Source organism: Somniosus microcephalus, chromosome 5, assembly GCF_052327205.1.
Source record: "Somniosus microcephalus isolate GS21.2 chromosome 5, FLI_Smic_1.0, whole genome shotgun sequence".
NCBI classification, from domain to species: Eukaryota; Metazoa; Chordata; class Chondrichthyes; order Squaliformes; family Somniosidae; genus Somniosus; species Somniosus microcephalus.
The window spans coordinates 22,589,012-22,613,039 of NC_140991.1; the positions used below are offsets into that span (position 1 = coordinate 22,589,012).

General features: G+C 47.1%; 1 protein-coding gene across 1 annotated transcript in view; it reads right to left on the reverse strand.

Annotated features, from left to right (window-relative positions):
• Positions 1 to 2,181: 2,181 nt before the first annotated feature.
• sec22c (SEC22 homolog C, vesicle trafficking protein) overlaps positions 2,182 to 24,028 on the reverse strand; it is a 94,414-nt gene continuing 72,567 nt past the window's right edge. Inside the window, exon 6 of the mRNA XM_085987422.1 lies at positions 2,182 to 2,480. Coding sequence (XP_085843548.1) covers positions 2,283 to 2,480 — 198 coding nt within the window. The 3' untranslated portion in view covers positions 2,182 to 2,282. The remainder of the gene's footprint in view (positions 2,481 to 24,028) is intronic.

Consider the following 24,028-nt stretch of genomic DNA (forward strand, 5'->3'; position numbering starts at 1 on the left):
ATAATGCATAATTTGCAACAAACATATATTCCTCGAGGGCATAAAAACCCAAAAGGAAAAGTGATCCAACCATGGCTAACAAAAGAAATTAAAGCTAGTATTAAGTCAAAGGAGGAAGCTTATAAAGTTGCCATTAAAAGCGGTCAGCCTGAGGATCGGGATCTTTTTAGAAATCAGCAAAGGGGGACCAAGAAATTGATAAAGAAAGGGAAAATGGAATATGAGCATCAACTAGCGAAAAATATAAAAACAGAATGTAAAAGCTTCTATAGGTATGTGAAAAGGAAAAGACTGGTGAAGGTAAATGTAGATCCTTTACAGTCAGAGACAGGAGAATTTATAATGGGGAATGAGGAAATGGTCAAGAAATTAAATAAATACTTTGTTTCTGTCTTCACGGAGGAAGACACAAAAAACCTCCCAGAAATACGATAAAACCAAGGGTGTGATGAGAATGAGGAACTTAAAGAAATTAGTATTAGTAAAAAAACAGTACTAGCAAAATTAATGGGACTAAAAGTCGATAAATCCCAAGGACCGGATGACTTACATCCTAGGGTTTTGAAAGAGGTGGCCATTGGGATAGTGGACGCATTGGTTGTCATCTTCCAAAATTCTACAGATTCTGGAATGGTTCCTGCAGATTGGACGATAGTAAATGTAACCCCGCTATTTAAGAAAGGAGGGAGAGAGAAAACAGGGAACTACAGACCTGTTAGCCTCACATCAATAGTTGGGAAAATGCTGGAATCTATTATAAAGGATGCAATAACTGGGCACTTAGCAAAAACTAATAGCAAGATTGGGCAGAGTCAACATGGATTTATGAAAGGGAAATCTTGTTTGACAAACCTATTGGAGTTCTTTGAGGATGTAACTAGTGGAGTAGACAAAGGGGAACCGGTAGATGTGGTGTATCTGGATTTTCAGAAGGCTTTCGATAAGGTCCCACACAAGAGGTTGGTGAACAAAATTAGGGCACATGGAATTGGGGGTAATATACTAGCATGGATTGAGAATTGGTTAACAGACAGAAAACAAAGAGTAGGGATAAACGGGTCTTTGTCAGGATGGCAGGCTGTGACTAGTGGGGTACCGCAAGGATCGGTGCTAGGGCCCCAGCTATTCACAATCTATATCAATGATTTGGATGAGGGGAATAAATGTAACATTTCTAAATTTGCTGCTGATACAAAGCTAGGTGGCAGTGGCAGTTGCGAAGAGGATGTGAAGAGGCTTCAAGGGGATCTTGACAGGCTCAGTGACTGGGTGAGAACATGGCAGATGGAATATAATGTGGATAAATGTGAAGTTATCCACTTTGGTAGAAAAAACAGAAAGGCGGAGTATTTCCTAAATGGTGAAAGATTGGGGAATGCAGATGCTCAAAGGGACCTGGGTGTCCTTGTACATGAGTCACTGAAAGTGAATGTGCAGGTGCAGCAAGCAAATTAGGAAGGCAAATGGTATGCTGGCCTTCATTACAAGAGGGTTTGAGTACAGGAGTAAAGAAGTCTTACTCCAATTATATAGGGCCTTGGTGAGACCACACCTGGAGTACTGTGTACAATTTTGGTCTCCTTACCTAAGGAAGGATATACTTGCCATAGAGGAAGTGCAACGAAGGTTCACGAGATTGATTCCTGGGATGGCGGGACTGTCGTATGAGAAGAGATTGAGTAAACTAGGCCTGTATTCTCTTGAATTAAGAAGAATGAGAGGGGATCACATTGAAGCATATAAAATTATTACAGGGCTTGATAGGATGGATGCTGGGTGAATGTTTCCCTTGGCTGGGGAGTCTAGAACCAGGGGCCACAGCCTCAAGATAAAGGATAGGGCATTCAGGACTGAGATGAGAAAAAATTCTTCACACAGAGGGTGGTGAATCTTTGGAATTCTCTACCCCAGAGGGCTGTGGAGGCTCAGTCATTGGGTATATTCAAAACAGAGCTCGATAGATTTCTGACTAGTAAGGGCATCAAGGGATATGGCGATAGGGCCGGTGAATGGAGTTGAGGCAGAAGATCAGCCATGATCTCATTGAATGGCGGAGCAGGCTCGAGGGGCCGAATGGCCTACTCCTGCTCCTATTTCTTATGTTCCCTCTGTTACTGACCATCACAGCGTCCTCTTGGCCACAATGCTGAAATAAAAGCCACCAAATAGCAAACTTTCCAATCCAACTTTATACATCTATCCATCCAATATGACATCAATAAATCAACTCATCACCCTTATGCATTCTCTTAGTGATTGTCTTGTGTGTGCCTTTGCCTATCCTACTGATATAATGCAGCATGGTTGGTGGAAGGCTGCTGACTTTCAGTGGGGGACACTGCAAATGGCCTTGCTGGTCGACCTTGAGGAGCTGGTGGCTGGGAGTGTGAAAGCGAGTCACGGTGTTTCTGCTTTTTCTTCACTCTCCTCTCCTTCTTCTTGGTCAACCACTGGCTGGGCAGGCTGCATTTCTTGGGTGTCTGAAATGAGGAAGGCATGAACATGAAGTTGTGGCAAGGGGAGGACGGGAAAGCAGCAGGTGCATGCCAGAAGGAGGAAAATGTATAAGGATACTGTTAAGTCTGTGGGTTGTATTATAAATAATCACAGACTCCACTGTTAACAAAATAAAACACGTCTTTACTATTCAGAGGCTCGGGCGATTCTGCCCTAGTTAACGTATCACAACCCTTATATACTGGTGTGGTCACTATCGGTATTACAGTATACATGAGCCAATAGATAGTGCCACCCTAAAGTAGTGCTCTTAAAGGCGAACGGTTACATTCTATAGTTCCCTTAAAGGTAAACGGTTACATACACAACACTCCTCCCTTCCTAGCTTATTACTTACAGAATCCCGTTAAACATACAATCTTCAACTTTATATAAACAGTTTGCAGATATACTCTCGATGGAGTCAACGTCATATAACAATTTACATATATACTCTCAATGGAGTCAACGTCATATAACAGTTTACAAACATACTCTCAGTGGGATCAGTTTACAGGTTCAGTCTCTGTGGGAACAGTTCATAAATTCAGTCTCTGGTATTAATTCGTTCCAGACAGCATCCTCCATAGCCTTTTTTTTTTTTTTTTAACAGCTTGTACTTTCGTCCTGTTGAACCAGCAGTGCGGACTTATACAACCCACTGGCTGTCTTGATAATGTCCCTGGATTTTTTTTACAAATTTAGCACCTTTCGTAGTGTTCGGACTGAGGTAGTAGAAGTAATAATATTTTAAACAGTTATTATTTTCTGCTTCTTTTTCTTTTCTGCCTTTTTGAAACTCTCCGAGCTCTTTTCCCGGCTGCCATCTGTAGCGCCACCAACTCTCTATGTTCCTTAGACCTTAAGTGCTTCCTCAGGATTTCAGCACTTTGGGAGTTCCCATCACAATTTGGGCAGACCACATCCTCATAACATTCGGTGTCACTCAACAGGTCAAAACCCTTCTTCAAGCAATCATATTCATCCTGCTCTTCCTCGGATGTCTGCCCTTCCTTCCCTCCTGGCCTCATTTGTGCGTTCAATCCTTTCCCTTCCTTCAGGGATTTCGTTATCAGGCTATTTAATCCTTCTACTGAAGTAGCTGTTTCCCCATTCTCCTGTTCCCCTGGACGTAATTCAGCGTACTCCTCCATTTCATCCATCATTTTCTCCAATGCTTTCATCTTCTCATCCTCTTGTACTTTGGCTTCCAGTGCTTGGAGAAGTTGCGCCTCGATGCTCTCTAGCTCATGTTCAGGGCCCATTCCCAGTTGAAACTGTTCTTCAAGTCGGTCAACCTCGGTAATTGCCGCCTCATATTTGTCTTGGGCTTCCTTCCATATTTTTATGAGTTCTGCCATGTCTTTCACCTCTACATCCTCATCTATGTATGGAACTTCTACCGATGAGTCTGTCTTGGCCCTGAGCTCCTCAAGAATTTCCTGCAGCCTTTGGACTTCTTGCTCATGTTCAACCTTTAGTTGTTCATATACTTCCAACGAAACTAGCTTTTCGGAGGTTGCTGAGTTAACCCCCTCCAGAATTGTAGTCTGGGCCTGTTCATACTGTTTTTTCAACTTCTCGCACTCTGCTTGTAAGGAGTCGTAGAGAAGAACTGGAATAAAATCCTGGCTTCCTGAAGATTCCTCTTCATTTGTTTCTTTCGCAATTTCCTGTTGGAGTTCAGCCAAGGCTGCTATGCTATCTGCCTCTCGAAGTCTCACTGCCATCAACTCTTCTTTATTCTTGCAGTCCATCTCAGCCATTTCCCGTTTACTTTCATTTAACTGAGTGAGTAGTCCCTTATTTTGGGCTGAGAGATATTGCACCTTCTCATGTAGACCCTTGCACTCCTTCTCTGCTTGACATAGCTGATTACCGCTGATTTGGTTCTGCGTTTCAAGTTCCAACATCCTTTGCTTAGCTTCTTTTAGTTTCGCCCCTATAAGCTCCTCTTGCAACATGGCCACATTATTCTCATCAGGTAAAGAAGCGTTTCTCTTTTCCATGTCCAAGATTTGTTTCTGCATCTCCTTAAGAGCACCCGGTGATTCAACTTCTCTTAACTTTGCCTGCACTAGCTCCGTCTCTAATTGCAGAACAAAATCCTCAGTGCAGCGTGATTTGCCCTTCTGCTGTATCTCTAGATCATGCAAATATTCTAACCCCTGAACATCATCAGGGAGATGTGATCGGTAATTGGTCACGATGGCTCTATGGTCGCTCTCTGCTTGAGCCAGTAGGTTCTGTTGTCTTTCCAGACTCTCCCATTCGGTGTCATAGAACTTTTTCATTGTTTTCATCTCTTGTACGAGGCGGTAACTTAATTGTTCTAATTGTTGTTGTACTTTGAAATAGCGTTGAGTTCGAGCCCGGTGTTCCTCCGTAATGCATATGTCTGTAGCTTGAACAGACTCAGAATTCTCTGTCTTTATGCACGCCATCGATTTTCCAACCTTAGTCCGTGAGTTAATGTTAACCTTGTTTTTCATACATAAGCTGGACTTATCGTCTTCCGGCTCAGAGTCTGAGCTGCTTGTCTGCACCGAGTCCTCACTCGTCATTGCTTGTCGGTAGTGCCATTCCATGTCTATTTTCTTGATCCACTCCCGTCCTAGAAGTGGTGGTCCTCCCTCAGGTAGTACGTACAAATTCATTCTTGGGTGTACTTTACCCCTATCTCTCACCTTGACTCTTATTTTCCCCATGGGGTATACGCGATGCCCCGTGTATGTCTGTAATACGAACTTGGTATTTCTTAAGGGTATGTGAGAGAATAGTCGGTGGTAGTCCTTTTGGTTGATGACTGATACAGCTGATCCCGTGTCCAGCTCCATTCGTACTTGGACTCCAGCTATTTTTAGTGTGACCCAGATCGTCTGTAGATCAGTTACTTTACCCACATTGTGGATTCTCAGACTATCCAACTCCTGGCTGTTTGGGTCTGAGTCTGAATTTTGTTCGTCTGAACTCTTTTCAGCCACCTGATGCACCTTGTTGTACTTTTCTTGTGGTGGTGGCTTCCTTTGTTTGTTGGTCTTCTTTCTGGACCTGCATGTGGTAAACCACTGTATTGTATATTGCCACCTCTGGGTGGCGCTGTGTATGGAGGCATGCCTCAGCTGACTCCACCCACCACTGTGTGGGTTTCGTTCAGACTTGTTCAGTCACTCACGAAGAAGCATGGTCTCTTCTTAGCTAATAAAAGCCTTATTCATCTCTTCTTTCGACTCGTCATCTCTTCTTCGACTCATCACCTTTTATGAAGTAATTGATAAGCGTATCAATTTTATTAGCTAAAAGTTAAATGGCGACACCTGAGGAGCAACAACAGCAACGGATACAGCAGACATTGCTGAGAGCCCTCAGACCACCACGCCTGGACCTCGACCCTCAAGAGGTGGGTGCATCAGCCAAGTTTGAACACTGGCTGAGCTGCTTTGAATCCTTCCTCGCAATCTCACAGGTTACAGAGGAGGATCACAAACTGAAAATTTTGACCGCCCAGGTGAGCCATCAAGTATATATGCTAATCCGGGACTCTAATACGTACGTGGCGGCCCTCGAGCTACTAAAAGGGCAATATACGCGCCCAGTGAACACAATTTACGCCCGACACCTCTTGGGATCCCGCAGGCAGCAACCGGGAGAATCGGTAGGGGCATTTGCACGGGCGCTACTGGCACTCTGCAGAGACTGCGATTGTAAAGCGGTAACGGCTGTGGAGCACGCGCAGGGACTCGCCTGTGATGCCTTCGTCAGGGGCCTCCAGTCAGACCACACCCGGCAGAGACTGCTAGAAAGCAAGGAACCCGACCTGAAGACGGCCATTGCCCTTGCGCTCTCGTTAGAGGAGGCCCACCGAAACCTCGAGGCATACCCCCGTAACGGCGCCGAGACATGGCAATCGAAACCGTGGGACACGGGACCGCCGCCCCCGGCACCAACCGCTGCAGCGACCCAACCGAGACAGCAGCCTCCGGTAAGAACAGCTTCGATGCCCAGTAACCAGGCCCAAAAATGCTATTTCTGTGGCCAGTTAAAACATCCCAGAGCGCACTGCCCAGCTAAGACAGCTACCTGCTCGGGCTGCGGGAAGAAAGGCCATTACGCTAACGCCTGCAAGGGGAAGCCAGCCAGCAGCGCAGCATGCGGGCCGTGGGAGCAGCCATCTTATCCGCCATTTTGTGTACCCCCGGCCGCATGGCATCCGCCGCCATTGTATCCAACGCACTCAACCGCCATTTCGTCACCGGAACCGACCACCGTCTCGGCGGATGACTATAGTGACTCACTAAGCCACATACTGGCCTCCGTGACGCTGGATCAAGCCCTCCCTCACCATCTATCCAGCTCCATGATGGATATCGCGGTAAACGGCCGCGCCACCAGTTGCCTGATCGACAGCGGGAGCACAGAGAGTTTCGTCCACCCCGACACGGTACGTAGCCACTCCCTCACGATTCTGCCAACGCACCATCGCATTTCTATGGCGTCCAAGTCCCAGTCAATGGACATCAGCGGCTACTGTGTGGTGACCCTGTCAGTAGGGGGCACTGAATATAAAAAATTTAAACTGCTAGTCCTGCCCCGTCTTTGCGCTGCCGTCCTGCTAGGGTTGGATTTTCAGTGCCACCTTAAGAGTGTCACACTAGCATACGGTGGACCCCTCCCCCCACTCACAGTCTGCAACCAACAACTTTTAAATCGCCCGCTGCAAACCACCTGCAGCCTTTCCACATTAAAAGTCCCCCCCCCTCCCCTGTTCGCTAACCTCACCCGCGACTGTAAACCCATCGCTACCAAAAGCAGGCGGTACAGTGCCGGGGACAGAGCTTTTATCAGCTCTGAGGTGGAGCGGCTATTGAAGGAGGGCATTATCGAAGGTAGCACTAGCCCCTGGCGAGCCCAGGTTGTAGTCGTTAAAACCACTGCAAAATGCCGCATGGTAATCGACTACAGCCAAACCATAAACCGGTACACCCAGCTGGACGCGTACCCCCTCCCTCGCATATCTGATATGGTCAATCAGATTGCGCAATACAAAGTATTCTCCACCATCGACCTTAAGTCAGCGTACCACCAGCTGCCCATCCGCCATGAGGACCGCCAGTATACTGCCTTCGAGGCAAACGGCCGCCTCTACCACTTCCTTAGGGTCCCCTTCGGCGTCACCAACGGGGTTTCGGTCTTCCAAAGGGAGATGGACCGAATGGTTGACCAGAACGCGCTGCGGGCAACCTTCCCCTATTTGGATAACGTCACCATCTGCGGCCACGACCAGCAGGACCACGACGTTAATCTAGCAAATTTCCTCCGTACGGCCCAACGGCTGAACCTAACGTACAATAAGGAAAAATGTATGTTTCACACCAAGCGCCTGGCCATCCTCGGCTGCGTGGTGGAGAACGGAGTCATCGGGCCCGACCCCGACAGAATGCGCCCCCTAATGGAGCTACCCCTTCCCCACTGCCAAAAAGCACTGAAGAGATGCCTGGGGTTTTTCTCCTACTACGCCCAGTGGGTGCCCCTCTATGCAGACAAAGCCAGGCCCCTCATCAAAGCCACCTCCTTCCCCCTGACACCAGAGGCGTGTGCAGCCTTCACTCTTATCAAGAACGATATCGCGAAGGCCGCAATGCACGCGGTGGATGAGTCCATCCCCTTCCAAGTGGAGAGCGATGCCTCCGACTTCGCCCTAGCCGCGACCCTTAACCAGGCGGGCAGACCCGTGGCCTTTTTCTCAAGGACCCTCCAGGGCCCCGAGACGAGACACTCCTCCGTCGAAAAGGAGGCCCAGGCTATTGTAGAAGCGGTGCGTCACTGGAGGCATTACCTGGCCGGGAAACGATTTACCCTGCTCACTGACCAGCGTTCAGTAGCTTTTATGTTTAATAATAAGCAGAGGGGTAAAATCAAGAACGACAAGATCTTGAGGTGGAGAATCGAACTCTCCACCTACAATTATGATATCTTGTATCGGCCAGGGAAACTCAATGAGCCCCCAGATGCCCTATCACGTGGTACATGCGCCAACGCGCAGAGTGATAGGCTGCAGTCCCTCCACAATGACCTCTGCCACCCGGGGGTCACCAGGTTTTTCCATTTTATCAAATCCCGTAACCTGCCCTACTCCATCGAGGAGGTCAGGACCATGACCAAGAGCTGCCAAATCTGCGCCGAGTGCAAACCGCACTTCTATAGGCCGGACAGAGCAAGCCTGATCAAGGCCACCCGCCCCTTCGAACGCCTGAGCGTCGATTTTAAAGGGCCCCTCCCCTCCGCTGACCGCAATGTGTACTTCCTCAACATAGTTGATGAGTACTCCCGTTTCCCCTTTGCCATCCCTTGCCCAGACATGACCAGTACCACGGTCATCAAGTGTCTGAATGACATCTTCGCTCTGTTCGGGTTCCCCAGCTATATACATAGCGACAGGGGCTCATCGTTCATGAGCGACGAACTTCGGCAGTACCTGCTAACAAGAGGTATCGCCACGAGCAGGACCACCAGTTACAACCCCCGGGGGAACGGCCAGGTGGAAAGGGAGAACGCGACGGTTTGGAAGGCAGTCCTCTTAGCACTAAAATCTAAGGGCCTTCCGACCTCCCGCTGGCAGGAGGTCCTCCCTGCAGCGCTCCACTCCATTCGGTCACTGCTTTGTACTGCCACTAATGCGACCCCTCATGAGAAAATGTTCGTTTTCCCCCGGAAGTCTACATCGGGAACCTCGCTACCGGCATGGTTGACTTCTCCTGGGCCCGTCCTACTGCGGAGGCACGTGAGGACGCATAAAACGGACCCCCTGGTCGAGCGGGTGCACCTCCTACACGCCAACCCCCAGTATGCCTGGGTGACATACCCAGACGGGCGGGAGGACACGGTCTCCATACGAGATCTCGCACCCTCGGGTACCCCTGAATTACCACCGTTATCCCCCTTACCACCGTTATCCCCCTTACCACTGTTATCCCCCACCACCCCTCCCAACCCAACCCCTGCAGACGGCATGCCAAAGCCCCAGGAATCTTCGCCAACCACCCAGACACCAGACCCGACGTCGGATGCTGCAACACCACCGCCGCCACCACGACGATCAGGACGTCAGACAAGGCCTCCTGATAGACTTAACTTGTAGTACCCTTCACCCCGCCGGACTTCACATTAAACAAGGGGTGAATGTGGTAAACCACTGTATTGTATATTGCCACCTCTGGGTGGCGCTGTGTATGGAGGCATGCCTCAGCTGACTCCACCCACCACTGTGTGGGTTTCGTTCAGACTTGTTCAGTCACTCACGAAGAAGCATGGTCTCTTCTTAGCTAATAAAAGCCTTATTCATCTCTTCTTTCGACTCGTCATCTCTTCTTCGACTCATCACCTTTTATGAAGTAATTGATAAGCGTATCACTGCATACCTTCGCGATGTGACCCAGTTTGCCACATTTCCTGCACTCTTGATTCTTAAACCAGCACTGATTCTGGTCGTGCGTTGTCTTTCCACAACGGTAGCATTTGGAAATGCTTGCAGTAATTTGATCCTTCAGCACTGCTACGATCTCTTCGAAGGTCTGGTCCACTGGTTTAACTGGTGCTATTAGATGTTTCAAGAGCCCGTATGTTTTTGCTCCCATCGAATTTAACAAAGTTATTGCCTTGGCGTATATGGCTATGCAATATATTCCTATGCGTTCCCCATACGTGGCCCTGTCTTCTATTTCAGCATTAAAATCATTAATATTTCCTCGCTTAGGCATCTTCTTCTCTTTCCGAGAACAGCACAAGTATTTCTTTACTTATTATTAATTTTCTTCTCTTCTTGAGAACACCACAAGTATTGCTTTACTTATTTCTTGTTTCTGAAAATTCTAATTAATTTTCTTCTCTCTTCTTGAGAACACCACAAGTATTGCTGTACTTATACTTATTTTCCCTCTCTTCTTGAGAACACACCAGCCTTTCTGAAAAATCTTATTACTTTCCTGAAATTCTTAATAATTTCCAAGATGGCGGTTTCCCGCTTCTTCCTTCTTCTTCAGCGGTTTCCCCGTGAAAAATGGCGGCTTTCCCGCGCTTCTCGCTCTCCCCGCCCACTTCGATGGCGGTTTCCCCGCGCTTCTCGGCGCTCTCCGCCCACTTCAATGGCGGTTATCACCCGTTCCCCGACGCTGACTTTCAGCCCGAGTGCGGCTCTTATCAGCGGATGCGATCGATGGCCCGGCTGCGCCTCGCACTTGAAAGCGGGCCCCGGCCTCTGGCTCACCCGCTCGCGCGGATCTTGCTCGCTCCCTCCCGGGCTCTGGCTTACCCGCTCGCGCGTTTCACCGCGGCTCTTATCAGGGATTGCGATCGCCCTGTCTTTGCAGCCAACGCTGCGGCTTACCCACGAGGTTATGGAGGCTTCAGGGTCCTAATGCCTGTCGCTTCCAGCCTGTCGGTTCCAGACTGGTGAGGATTGAAACCTCTCTTCAACGTCCTGTCTTCGGACGAAGCCGCCGTGGAACAACTGCCGCAGGGTTCGAATCCTGACTCGTCGCCAATGTTAAGTCTGTGGGTTGTATTATAAATAATCACAGACTCCACTGTTAACAAAATAAAACACGTCTTTACTATTCAGAGGCTCGGGCGATTCTGCCCTAGTTAACGTATCACAACCCTTATATACTGGTGTGGTCACTATCGGTATTACAGTATACATGAGCCAATAGATAGTGCCACCCTAAAGTAGTGCTCTTAAAGGCGAACGGTTACATTCTATAGTTCCCTTAAAGGTAAACGGTTACATACACAACAGATACCAGCACTTGTATTCTTTCAGCCCCGCCACTGGTCAAGTGATCAGCCATGCCCCTGCGAAGAATGGCCAGCACCATGTCCTCCAAGGGGGTGAGGTGAAGCTGGGAATCTGAGATGTGCCTCGTGTTTGGTAGAGATTGTTGGTAGGTAAACATAGAGATAGGAACAGGAGTAGGCCATTCGGCCCTTCGAGCCTGCTCCGCCATTCAATGAGATCATGGCTGATCTTCGTCTGAGATCATAGCTGATCTTACCAGTTCAGTACCCCGTCCCCGCCTTTTCTCCGTAACCCTTAATCCCCTTAGCCTTCAGAAATATATCCAATTCTCTCTTGAAAATATTTATTGAATTAGCCTTCACAGCCCTCTGTGGCAGGGAATTCCACAGGCTCACCACTCTTTGAGTGAAGAAATTCTTCCTCATCTCTGTTTTAAATGATTTGCCCGCTATTTTTAGACTGTGGCCCCTGGTTCTGTGCTCCCCGGCCATTGGAAACATTCTCTCTGAATTCAGCCTGTCCAGGCCTGCCATAATTTTATATGTTTCGATGAGATCCCCTCTCAATCTTCTAAACTCCAGTGAGTACAAGCCCAAACTATTTAATCTCTCTTCGTAGGTCATTCCCGCCATTCCAGGTATCAGCCTGGTGAATCGCCGTTGCACTCTTTCCATGGCAAGAACATCCTTCCGCAGATGGGGCGACCAAAACTGTACACAATACTCCAGATGCGGTCTCACCAGCACCTTGTACAGCTGTAGTAAGGTATCCCTATTCCTATACTCGAACCCCCTTGATATGAAGGTCAACATACCATTTGCCTTCTTAATCGCCTGTTGCACCTGCATGCTCTCCTTCAGTGACTGGTGCACAAGAACACCCAGGTCCCTCTGCACTTCCCCATCTCCCAATCTATTGCCATTTAGATAATAATCTACCCTCCTGTTTTTACCCCCAAAGTGGATAACCTCGCATTTATCCACATTATAGTGCATCTGCCACGTATCCGCCCATTCCCCCAACCTGTCCAAATCGCACTGTAGCCTCCTGACATCCTCATCAGAGCCCACCCCTCCTCCTAGTTTAGTGTCGTCAGCGAATTTGGAAATATTGCATCCAATTCCCTGATCCAGATCATTTATATATATTGTGAACAGCTGGGGTCCCAGGACAGATCCTTGCGGCACCCCGCTGGTCACTGCCTGCCACTCCGAAAACGAGCCGTTTATTCCAACTCTCTGTTTTCTATCCGCCAGCCAGTTCTCTATCCACGTTAATACTTTGCCCCCAATCCCATGAGCCTTAATTTTGCATGATAATCTTTTGTGTGGAACCTTATCAAAGGCTTTCTGGAAGTCAAGGTACACCACATCCACTGGCTCTCCCCCATCTATTTTACCAGTTACTTCCTCAAAAAATTCCAGCAGATTAGTCAAACACGATTTACCCTTTGTAAATCCATGTTGACTCTGTCCGATCCTTTCCCCATTTGTCAAGTGCTCCGCTATTTTATCCTTAATAATGGACTCTAGCATTTTGCCCACAACCGATGTAAGGCTTACTGGTCTATAATTCCCTGCTTTCTCTCTACCCCCCTTTTTAAATATTGGGGTAACATTAGCTACCCTCCAATCCACGGGTACTGTTCCCGAGTCAATGGAGTTCCGGAAGATGATCCTTAGAGCATCTGCTATCTCCAGGGCCACCTCCTTAAGTACCCTAGGATGTAGTTTATCAGGCCCCGGGGATTTGTCGGCCTTCAGTCCCCTCAACTTACCCAACACCATATCCCTAGAGATACTAATTTCTGTCAGCTCCTCCCTCTCATTAGTCCTTATGTTTGCCGATATTCCTGGGAGGTTATTTGTGTCCTCCTTTGTGAATACAGAACCAAAGTATGAGTTTAATTGGTCCGCCATTTCCTTATTCTCCATTATATATTCTCCCGAATCGGACTGCAAGGGACCGACTTGGGATTTTACCAGTCTTTTCCTCCTGATATACCGATAAAAGCTTTTGCAGTCTGTCTTTATGTTTGCTGCAAGTTTACTTTCGTATTCTATTTTCCCCTTCCTGATTAATCCCTTTGTCCTCTTTTGCTGTATCCTGTACTGCCCCCAATCTTCCGGTCTGGTGCTTTTTTTTGCCAGTTGATATGCCCTTTTTTTTTATTTTATGCTGTCCCTAATTTCCCTCGTTATCCACGGTTGAGTCACCTTTTTAGGTTTATTTTTATGCCAAACCGGTATAAACATGTTCTGGAATTCTTCCATTCTATCTTTGAATGCTTGCCATTGTCTATCCACTGTCAATCCCCCCAGAAACACCACCCAATCAATCTTACCCAATTCCCGTCTCATACCCTCGTAATTCCCTTTATTTAAGTTCTGGACCTTAGTCTCTGATTCAATTTCCTCACTCTCCATCTCGACTGAGAGCTCGATCATATTATGATCGCTCTGACCCAAGGGGCCTTGTACAAGAAGATTGCTGATAAGTCCCTTCTCATTGCACAATACCCAGTCTAAAATGGCCTGATCTCGAGTCGGCTCCTCGACATATTGGTCCAGATAACCGTCCCGAAAACATTCCAGGAATTCCTCCTCCTCAGAATTTTTACTAATTTGGGTAGTCCAATCAATATGTAAATTAAAGTCACCCATGATGACAGCTGTGCTCTTATCGCACGCTTCTCTAATTTCCCTTTTTATGCCTTCCCTCACCTCCATATTACTATTTGGAGGCCTATATATCACACCCACTAACGTTTTCCTCCCCTCGCTATTTCTCATTTCTACCCATACAGATTCCGTTTCATCCGAGTTAATATCCTTCCTTTCCATTGCATTAATCCCCTCCTTTACCAGCAATGCTACCCCACCTCCCCTACCTTTTTGCCGATCCTTCCTAAATATTGTATATCCCTGGATGTTAAGTTCCCAGCCTTGCCCACCCTGCAGCCACGTTTCTGTAATCCCAATCAAATCATACTTGTTTACCTCTATTTCCACAACTAATTCATCCACCTTGTTCCTAATGCTTCTAGCATTAAGATACAAAGCCTTCAGGCTTGCTTTTTTCACACTCTCATTATGAATTAGTTTGGCCCTTTGTGTTTCTCTCCTTTGCTTATTGCTTCTCACCTTTCTACCATCTATTTCTGACTTCATATGACTTCCCTCTTTTCCACTACCTAGGTTCCCATCCCCCTGCCAAATTAGTTTAAATCCTCCCGAACCGCCCTAGAAAATATTACCCCGAGGACATCGGCTCCCTCACAGTTCAGGTGTAGACCGTCCCCTTGGTACAGGTCACTCCTCCCCAAGAACTGGTTCCAATGCCTCAAGAATTTAAATCCCTCTCCCTTGCACCACTGCTCAAGCCACGTATTTAGCTTATCTATCTTACTCTCTCTAAACTTATTAGCTCGTGGCACTGGTAGCAATCCAGAGATTACTACCTTTGAGGTCCTACTTTTCAATTTAGCTCCTAACTCCCTAAATTCAGCTTGTAGGACCTCCTCCCTCTTTTTACCTACATCGTTGGTACCTACATGTACCACGACAACTGGCTGATCCCCCTCCCCCTTCAGAATGCTCTGCACCCGCTCCGAGACATCCTTGACCCTTGCACCAGGGAGGCAACATACCATCTTGGAGTCTCGGTCTCGGCCACAGAAACTCCTATCTATCCCCCTTACAATTGAATCCCCTATCACTATAGCCCTATCCCTCTTTTTCCCGCCCTTCTGTGCAGCAGAGCCAGTCATGGTGCCCTGAACCTGGCTGCTGGTGCCTTCCCCTGATAAGTCATCTCCCCCAACAGTACCCAAAACGGTAAACCTGTTTTGGAGGGAGATGACCGCAGGTGACTCCTGCACTACCTTCCTGCCTTTACCCTGCCTTTTGGTCACCCATTTACTGTCTGAGCTAGCCTTTACCTGCGGTGTGACCAACTCACTGAATGTGCTATCCACAACATCCTCAGCATCGCGTATGCTCCAGAGTGAGTCCATTCGCAGCTCCAGCGCCGCCATGCGGTCCGCTAGGAGCTGCAGCTGGACACACTTCCTGCACACATAGTTGTCAGGGACAGTGTCCCTGATTTCCCACATGGCACAGGAGGAGCATGACACGGGTCCGAGCTGCCCTTCCATGACTTAACCCTTACAATACCCTTTTATTTACTATGATTTAGCTTAATTATTGAATTCTACTTAGAATAAGTTTGTGAAAGTACTCACCAACCAGTCACCTACCTGTTTTCTGGTGTTGTATTTTCACTGCCGCCTCCTGTCCTGGAACCTTTTCCACCTAGGTTAGGCTCCTGAAATAAAATAAATTGAACCTACCTTTTCAACTTCCCCTAACCCCTAAAAGGTTAGAGGAGGTGGAAGGGTGGGAGACACTACACTGTAGTGTTTCGGGTTTAGCAACAGCTCCACCTATATAAGAGTTACTGGCCTCCTGCTCTCCCGACTGCACCAGCTGTGAAAGAAAAAGCCCGCGAAAGGTGAGCTTTTAAACTCACCAGTTACTGGCGGGGAGGGGAAAGTCGTGCATTGAGCAGTGTGTGAGGCTGGTGGTGCAGTTGGTAGGAGACGGCTTTTGAAGATGCATTCACTAACCTTGACCACTGGTCTGAGGTCATGACGCTTCTTTGGGCACGGCCTCGGTGATCTGGTCCCAAATCCTTCCTTCTGGAGGGCCTTCTGGCCCCTGTGGGTAGAGGACCTCCCTTGCAGTGTTGACCCCCTACACAAAGCTGGAGTGCTGCGTGTGAGACCCAGGGTGCCCCTTTCCTGGCTCGCTGAGCTATTTGTGTTAGGGCTGACGCACTTTTCGCATTTTTTTAGGTGCAGAAGGCAATTCAGCTTTAAGGACCGAAGACTCCCATTTGGGAATTATTTTAATTTTTTTTTTCAGAAGGCAGTTGAGCTCTAAGGGTTAAAAACTGCCTGTTCTTAAATGATTTTTATTTTTTTCATTTTAGAAGGCAGTGCGCCTTTAAGGGGCCGACACTGCTTTCTAAAAATGTCAGCCTTGCTTTAAGAGTAGGCTGTTCTTGCTCCAGGGACGCTACGACACGCTACATTGGGCCACCTGCTGAGACTACCGCTCAAAAACTAGCCTTACACAGTAAGTTCAGCGTTGCGCTAATGTTAATTAGCAAGCAGCGCAAATATACTGGTGTTGCCAGCGCTATTAATTGCGGCAGCCATTAATTGCGTGGCACCGGCAGATTTCCAGCGCTCTGGAATTTTTAGCCCATTAACTTTAGCTGAATGGGCTGCATTAGGGAATGTTTGGATTGCAGCACCACCTGGTGGTTTACACTAGCCATTAACTGATATTATATTTTTACCCAATGGTTCTTAAGTTTATTTTATTTGTTCATGGGCTCTGGGTGTCATTTATTGCCCATCCCTAGTTGCCCTTGAGAAGGTGGTGGTGAGCTGCCTTCTTGAACCGCTGCAGTCCGTGTGGTGAAGGTACTCCCACAGTGCTGTCAGGGAGGGAGTTCCTGGATTTTGACCCAGCCACGATGAAGCAACGGCCGATATATTTCCAAGTCAGGATGGTGTGTGACTTGGAGGGGAACTTGGAGGTGGTGGTGTTTCCATGCGCCTGCTGCCCTTGTCCTTCTAGGCGGAAGAGGTCGCGGGTTTGGGAGGTACTGCTGAAGAAGTCTTGGTGAGTTGCTGCAATGCATCTTGTAGATGGTACACACTGAAGCCATGGTACGCCGGTGGTGGAGGGAGTGAATGTTTAAGGTGGTGGATGGGGTGCCAATCAAGCGGGCTGCTTTGTCCTGGATGGTGTCGAGCTTCCTGAGTGTTGTTGGAGCTGCACTCATCCAGGCAAGTGGAGAGTATTCCATCATACTCCTGACTTGTGCCTTGTAGATGGTGGAAAGTGTCAGCACAGATTAGTAAAACAGGAACATTTACAAATATCAACTCTAAATGCCTGTGCACATACAATTCACGTTTTGGAAGAAAAAGTAAGTTATTTCAAAGATGATCCTTTTGTATAGCAGCCCGGGTGGAAACACACTGCATTGCCGCATGGTAAGAGTGTGAGGAGGGAAGATTGGAGAGAAGGAAGAAAATTACATTTGTAAAGCACTTTATTAAGTATCTCTCAGAAATAGCTCAAAGCTCTTTGCATAAAATTAATTCCCTTCAAATGTAATCACTGTTATTATTTAAGTGATATTATTTGCATCAGAAATCATTACTGCATCAATTGCACAGCGCATCACTATAATCTTGCGGCAACTCAGTACTATACTGGAATGTCAGCTTGAATTTCGTGCTCAAGTCTCTGAAGTGGAGCTTGTGGACTCAAGTCCCACTTGAGACTTGAGAACAAAATCTAGGCTGACGCTCCCAGTGCAGTACTGAAGGGAGCGCTGCACAGACGGAGGTGCCGCCTTTCGGATGAGACGTTAAACCAAGGTCGCGCCTGCTCTCTCAGCTGGATGTAAAAGATCCCACGGCCACTATTTCGAAAAAGAGCAGGGGAGTTCTCCCTGGTGTCCTGGTCAATATTTATCCCTCACTCAACATCACTAATAACAGATTATCTGGTCATTATCACATTGCTGTTTGTGGGAGCTTGCTGTGTGCAAATTAGCTGCCGTGTTTCCTACATTACAACAATGACTACACTTCAACTGGTACTGCATTGGCTGTAAAGCGCTTTGGGACGTCCTGAGGTTGAGAAAGGTGCTGTATAAACGTAAGTCTCTCTCTCTTATGTAGGCAAACACAGCAGCTATTTTGCACACTGGAAAGTCCTAAAATTAACAATGAGTTGATTAATCAGTTAATCTTGCTGGAGTTGGTTGAGGGGAAAACATTGGCCAAGCAAACATGGAATGTACAGGAACAGAAAAGACCACCGCGGTCTACGTGACTGGTCCCAATATTCTTTGCTCACCCGTGGCTCAATTGCTGGGGGTCTCACCTCTGAGTCACAAGGCTGTGAGTTCAAGTCCCACTCTAGAGACTTGAGCACAAAAATCTAGGCTGACGCTCCAGTGCAGTACTGAAGGGAGTGCTGCACTGTCGGAGGTGCCGTCTTTTGGATGAGATGTTAAACCGAGGCCCCGTCTGCTCTCTCGGGTGGACGTAAAAGATCCCGCGGCACTATTTCGAAGAAGAGCAGGGGGGTTCTCCCTGGTGCCCTGGTCAATATTTATCCCTCAATCAACATCACTAAAACAGATTATCTGGTCATTATCACATTGCTGTTTGTGGGAGCTTGCTGTGTCCAAATTGGCTGCCGCGTTTCCTACATTACAACAGTGACTACACTCCAAAAAGTACTTCATTGGCTGTAAAGCGCTTTTGGACATTGTGAAAGGCGCCATATAAATACAAGTCTTTCTTCCTTTTTCTTGGAATCTGTAACGTCTACCTAAACCACCATAACAGGCAGACAGGACTGTTGTTTAACATCTCGTCCATAGAGTAACACCCCAACAATGTGGCACTCCCTCAGTGCTGCACTGAAGTATCAGTCCAGATTATATATTCAAGTCCTGGAGAGGGCCTTGAACCCACGACCTTCTGATTCAGGAGGAGACAGTGCAACCAACTGAGCCAAACGCCGCAGATTTGACTAGAAGGAAAGGGGAAGATAAAGAAAATGTGTAAGTCACCTTAAGCCACTCTCCTACACTTTATAGTGATCTGTTACTAGGTGCGTTACTTCCTCTGGTCCTTCTCAACTTCTCCACGACCCTCAATAGTTAATCACTCAATCCTCCTCATGCGTGATCTACTTCTGCAGCACCACCCTATTGCTGGTTCCATTTCTACCTCTCCAAATGCAATCAGCACACCTCCATCTATCATGTCTCCGACCAGTCCCACCCTGTCAACTCAGGGTTCCCCCCAAGGCTTTACTTCCCCCTTCCCATTTCTTATCTGCCTGCTGCCTCTCATCTGAAAGCAGGGGGTCAACTCCTATACGTATACCAACGATACCCAAATTCACCTTTCCATCAACACGCTTGATCCTGTCCAAATTTGGGCACCTCAAAATCATTGGCAAAAGATCTAGAACGGAGATGAGGAGAAATTATTTCACTCAGAGAGTTGTCAGGATCTGGATCACTCGATCTGAAAAGGTGGTGGAAGCTTTATTTATTCGTTCACAGGCAAGGCCGGAATTTATTTATTTAATTTTTTTTGCCCATCCCTAATTGCCCTCAAGAAGGTGGCGGTGAGCCAGCCACCTTGTACAACTGAGTGGCTTGCTCGGCCATTTCAGAGGGCAGTTAAGAGTCAATCACATTGCTGTGGGTCTGGAGTCACATATAGGCCAGACCGGGTAAGGGCAGCAGATTTCCTTCTGTAAAGGACACTGGTGAACCGGATGGGTTTTTACAACAATCTGGTAGTGTCATGGTTACCATTACTGGTGCTGAGCTTTTTATTCCAGATTTATTTAATTAAGTGAATTTAAATTCCCCAGCTGCTGTGGTGGGATTTGAACTCGCATCCGCTGGATCATTAGTCCAAGCCTTACTGGTCCAGTGACATAACCACTATGCTACTGTACCCGATGATTCTATAAATAATTTTAAAAGGGAGTTGGATGGGTACTGGAGGATGAGGAACTTACAGGGTTACGGACACAAAGCGAGGGTGTGGGACTGAGCACGATTGCTCTTTCAAAGAGCCAGCACAGGCACGACGGGCCGAATGGCCTCCTTCTGTGCTGTAAGTTTCTGTGATTCTATAACATCTGCAAGACCAACACCCATCCTGTTCAGCTCCCAGCAGAAACTTTGTGCCTCAGTTCCATTTTCCTCCCCAGCTGCTGGCTCAGACCGAACCCGAAGGTGCATATCCTGGGTGTGCTGTTCAATGCCCAGTGGAGCTGCAAACCCCACATGCTTTCCACTCTGAAGATCACTTACTTCAGCCTCTGCCTAATCCGGACCTCCCCTCCATTGAAACCCTCACCCACACCATGTTGACTACAGAGTTCAATCTCTCTAATGCTGTCCTCACTGGCCTCCTCAACACCACCAAATATACATCCAGAACGCTACTGCAGCCCCTCGCAAAACCCTGCACAAATATCGCCCCTGCCCTTGTCGATCTCCCCTGGCTCCCTGTCCCCAGTATTACCGCCTTCAAAATCCTCCACTGCCTCATTCCACCGTACCTTTGCAATCTTCTGCAGCCCTGAGTTCCAACTTGCCTCTATTGGGCAGGTCCCTACACAGAGAAAATCTCTCGAACCCTCTCCCCACCTTCTAAAGCCTCCTCAATACCTAGCTCTTTCGCTGTGGCTTTAGTCACCACAGATTCCCCGTTTCTCACAACCTCCAGTAATCTTCGTTGGGCCCCATTATCCTTTTGCAATGTACCCAGGATCATAAACAGAAACCCCCTTCTGTGAATTTATTGACTGCCTCTATCCTGTGTTCCCACAGAACTCTTGTCACGCCTTCAGAAAGAGGCAGAGCGTAACAACTCATCGAGGTTTTCTTTGGTGTGACGACTCATGATACGAAGACTGTGGGCTTCTTAATATAAAGGAACCGGGAGTGATTTCCATCATCTGCGGTGGTGGAAGATCACTGTTATAAATCTCATCATCATAAAGAAGCTACTCATGAAATAACACTGGACGGCCAGCTGGTGGCGCCGTCCAAGGAGTATAAATACTCGGGCGTGGGCCCAGCTCTCCAGGGACATTTTGTAAGACAGGAACTAGTGAAGTACAACTAGACCTCCCTGTTCTGAAACAAGTTGATTAAAGCCTTGCTTTATACTCAAACCATGTGCGTAGTGAGTTTTATTACGTCAGTCACCGCCTGAAGTAGGTGATCGTGCAGCACTGCTTTGACTTCTCACCGGAGACAGACTTTTCAGATAGGCTTTAGCACTGAATGTTATGATAGTGCTGATGGAACAGTCAACTCCTCTCTAATTTTATAAAACTCCATCGCAGTTAGTGCCCAGTGTACGGGAGCTCTTTGTGCACATCTAAGTACAGTACATGTGCAGAGGGTTCGGCTTCGCCCAATTAGACAATGGTCAACACTGTCCACTGGAAGTACTCCAAAAATATCAGCGTCAAAACCAGTACCTACTGGTGTCATTCGTGGCTCAGTGGTATTAAAAGGAAAATTAGAGAAGCATGCAAAAAGGGCACAGCAGTCATCATGGGTGACTTTAATCTACATATAGATTGGGTTAACCAAATTAGTAACAATACCGTGGAGGAGGAATTCCTGGAGTATTTACAGGATGGTTTCCTGGACCAATATGTCGAGGAACCAACCAGAGATCAGGCCATCTTAGACTGGGTATTATGTAACGAGAAAGGATTAATTAGCAATCTTGTTGTACGAGGCCCCTTGGGTCGGAGCGATCATAACATGATCGAATTCTTCATTAAGATGGAAAATGAAGTAGTTGACTCAGAAACTAGGGTCCTGAATTTAAATAAAGGAAACTACGATGGTCTGAGGTGCGAATTGGGCAGGATTGATTGGGGAATGTCACTTAAAGGGTTAACGGTGTATAGGCAATGGCAAACATTCAAAGACCACATGGATGAACTACAGAATTTGTTTATCCCAGTTTGGCATAAAAATAAAACAAAAAAGGTGACTCAACCATGGCTAACAAGGGAAATTAGGGATAGCATAAGATCCAAGGAGAGGACATATAAATTGGCCAGAAAAAGCAGTAATCCAGAGGATTGGGAGCAGTTTAGGTTTCAACAAAGGAGGACAAAGGGATTAATTAAGAAAGGGAAAATAGAATATGAGAGTAAGCTTGCAGGGAACATAAAAACTGACTGTAAAAGCTTTTATAGATATGTGAAGAGAAAAAGATTGGTGAAGTCAAGCGTAGCTCCCTTGCAGTCAGAATCAGGGGAATTTATAATGGCGAACAAAGAAATGGCTGACCAATTAAATACATATTTTGGTTCGGTCTTCACATAGGAGGACACAAATAACCTCCCAGAAATGTCGGGCAACATAGGGTCTGATGAAAGGGAGGAACTGAAACAAATCAGTATTTGTAGGGAAATGGTATGAGGGAATTGATGGGTTTGAAGGCCGATAAATCCCCAGGGCCTGATAATCAACATCCTAGGGTACTTTTGGAAGTGGCCCTAAAAATAGTAGATGCATTGCTGATCATCTTCCAACATTCGATGGAATCTGGAACAGTAGCCATGGATTGGAGGATAGCTAATGTTACCCCACTATTCAAAAAAGGTGGTAGAGAGAAAATGGGGAATTACAGACAGGTAAGCCTGACATCAGTAGTGGGGAAAATGCTAGAGTCCATTATAAAAGATGTAATAGCAGAGCACTTGGAAAACAGCGACAGGATCGGACAAAATCAACATGGATTTACAAAAGGTAAATCGTGCTCGACTAACCTACTGGAATTTTTTGAGGATGTAACTAGTAAAATAGATAAGGGAGAACCAGTGGATGGTGTATTTGGACTTGCAGAAGGCTTTTGATAAGGTCCAACATAAGAGATTAGCGTGTAAAGTTAAGGCACATGGGATGGGGGGCAAGGTATTGACTTGGATAGAGAACTGGTTGGCAGATAGAAAGCAAAGAGTTGGAATAAACGGGTCTTTTTCCGAGTGGCAGGCAGTGACTAGTGGGGTACTGCAGGGATCGGTCCTTGGACCCCAGCTATTCACAATATATATTAATGATCTAGACAAGGGAACTAGATGTAATATCTCCAAATTTGCAGATGACACAAAGCTGGGTGGGCGTGTGTGGTGTGAGGAGGATGCCGAGAAACTACAGGATGATTTGGACAGGTTGGGTGATTGGGCTGAAGCATGGCAGATGCAATATAACGTGGATAAATGTGAGGTTATCCACTTTGGTGTCAAAAACAGGAAGGCAGATTATTATCTGAATGGCAATAGATTGGGAGAAGGGGAAGTGCAATGAGACCTGGGTGTCCTTGTGCACCAGTTGCTGAAGGTAAGCATGCAGGTGCAGCAGGCGGTTAAGGCAAATGGTATGTTGGCCTTCATAGCGAGGGGGTTTGAGTACAGGAACAAGGATGTCTTGCTGCAGTTGTACAGGGCCTTGGTGAGACCACATCTTGAGTATTGTGTGCAGTTTTGTCGCCTTATCTGAGGAAGGATATTCTTGCCATGGAAGGAGTTCAGCGAAGATTCAGCAGGCTGATACCTGGGATGGCAGGAATGACGTATGAGGAGAGATTGGGTCGATTGGGCTTGTACTCGCTGGAGTTTAGGAGAATGAGAGGGGATCTAATTGAAACTTATAAAATTCTGGCAGGACTGGACAGACTAGATGCAAGGAGGATGTTCCTGCTGGTCAGGGAATCCAGAACCAGGGGTCACAGTCTAAGGATAAGGGGTAGACCTTTTAGGACAGAAATTAGGAGGAATTTCTTCACCCAGAGAGTGGTGAACCTGTGGAATTCTCTACCACAGAAGGCAGTAGAGGCCAATTCATTAAATATATTCAAGAAGGAGTTGGATATATTTCTTAAGGCTAAAGTGATCAAGGGGTATGGAGAGAAAGCAGGGACCGAGTACTGAATTTGGATGATCAGCCATGATCGCATTGAATGATAGAGCAGGCTCGAGGGGCTGAATGGCCTACTCCTGCTCCTATCTTTTATGTTTCTATGTAGCATTCTCGCCTCCGAGTCAGAAGGTTATGGGTTTCTGCCCAGACACAGCACTAACG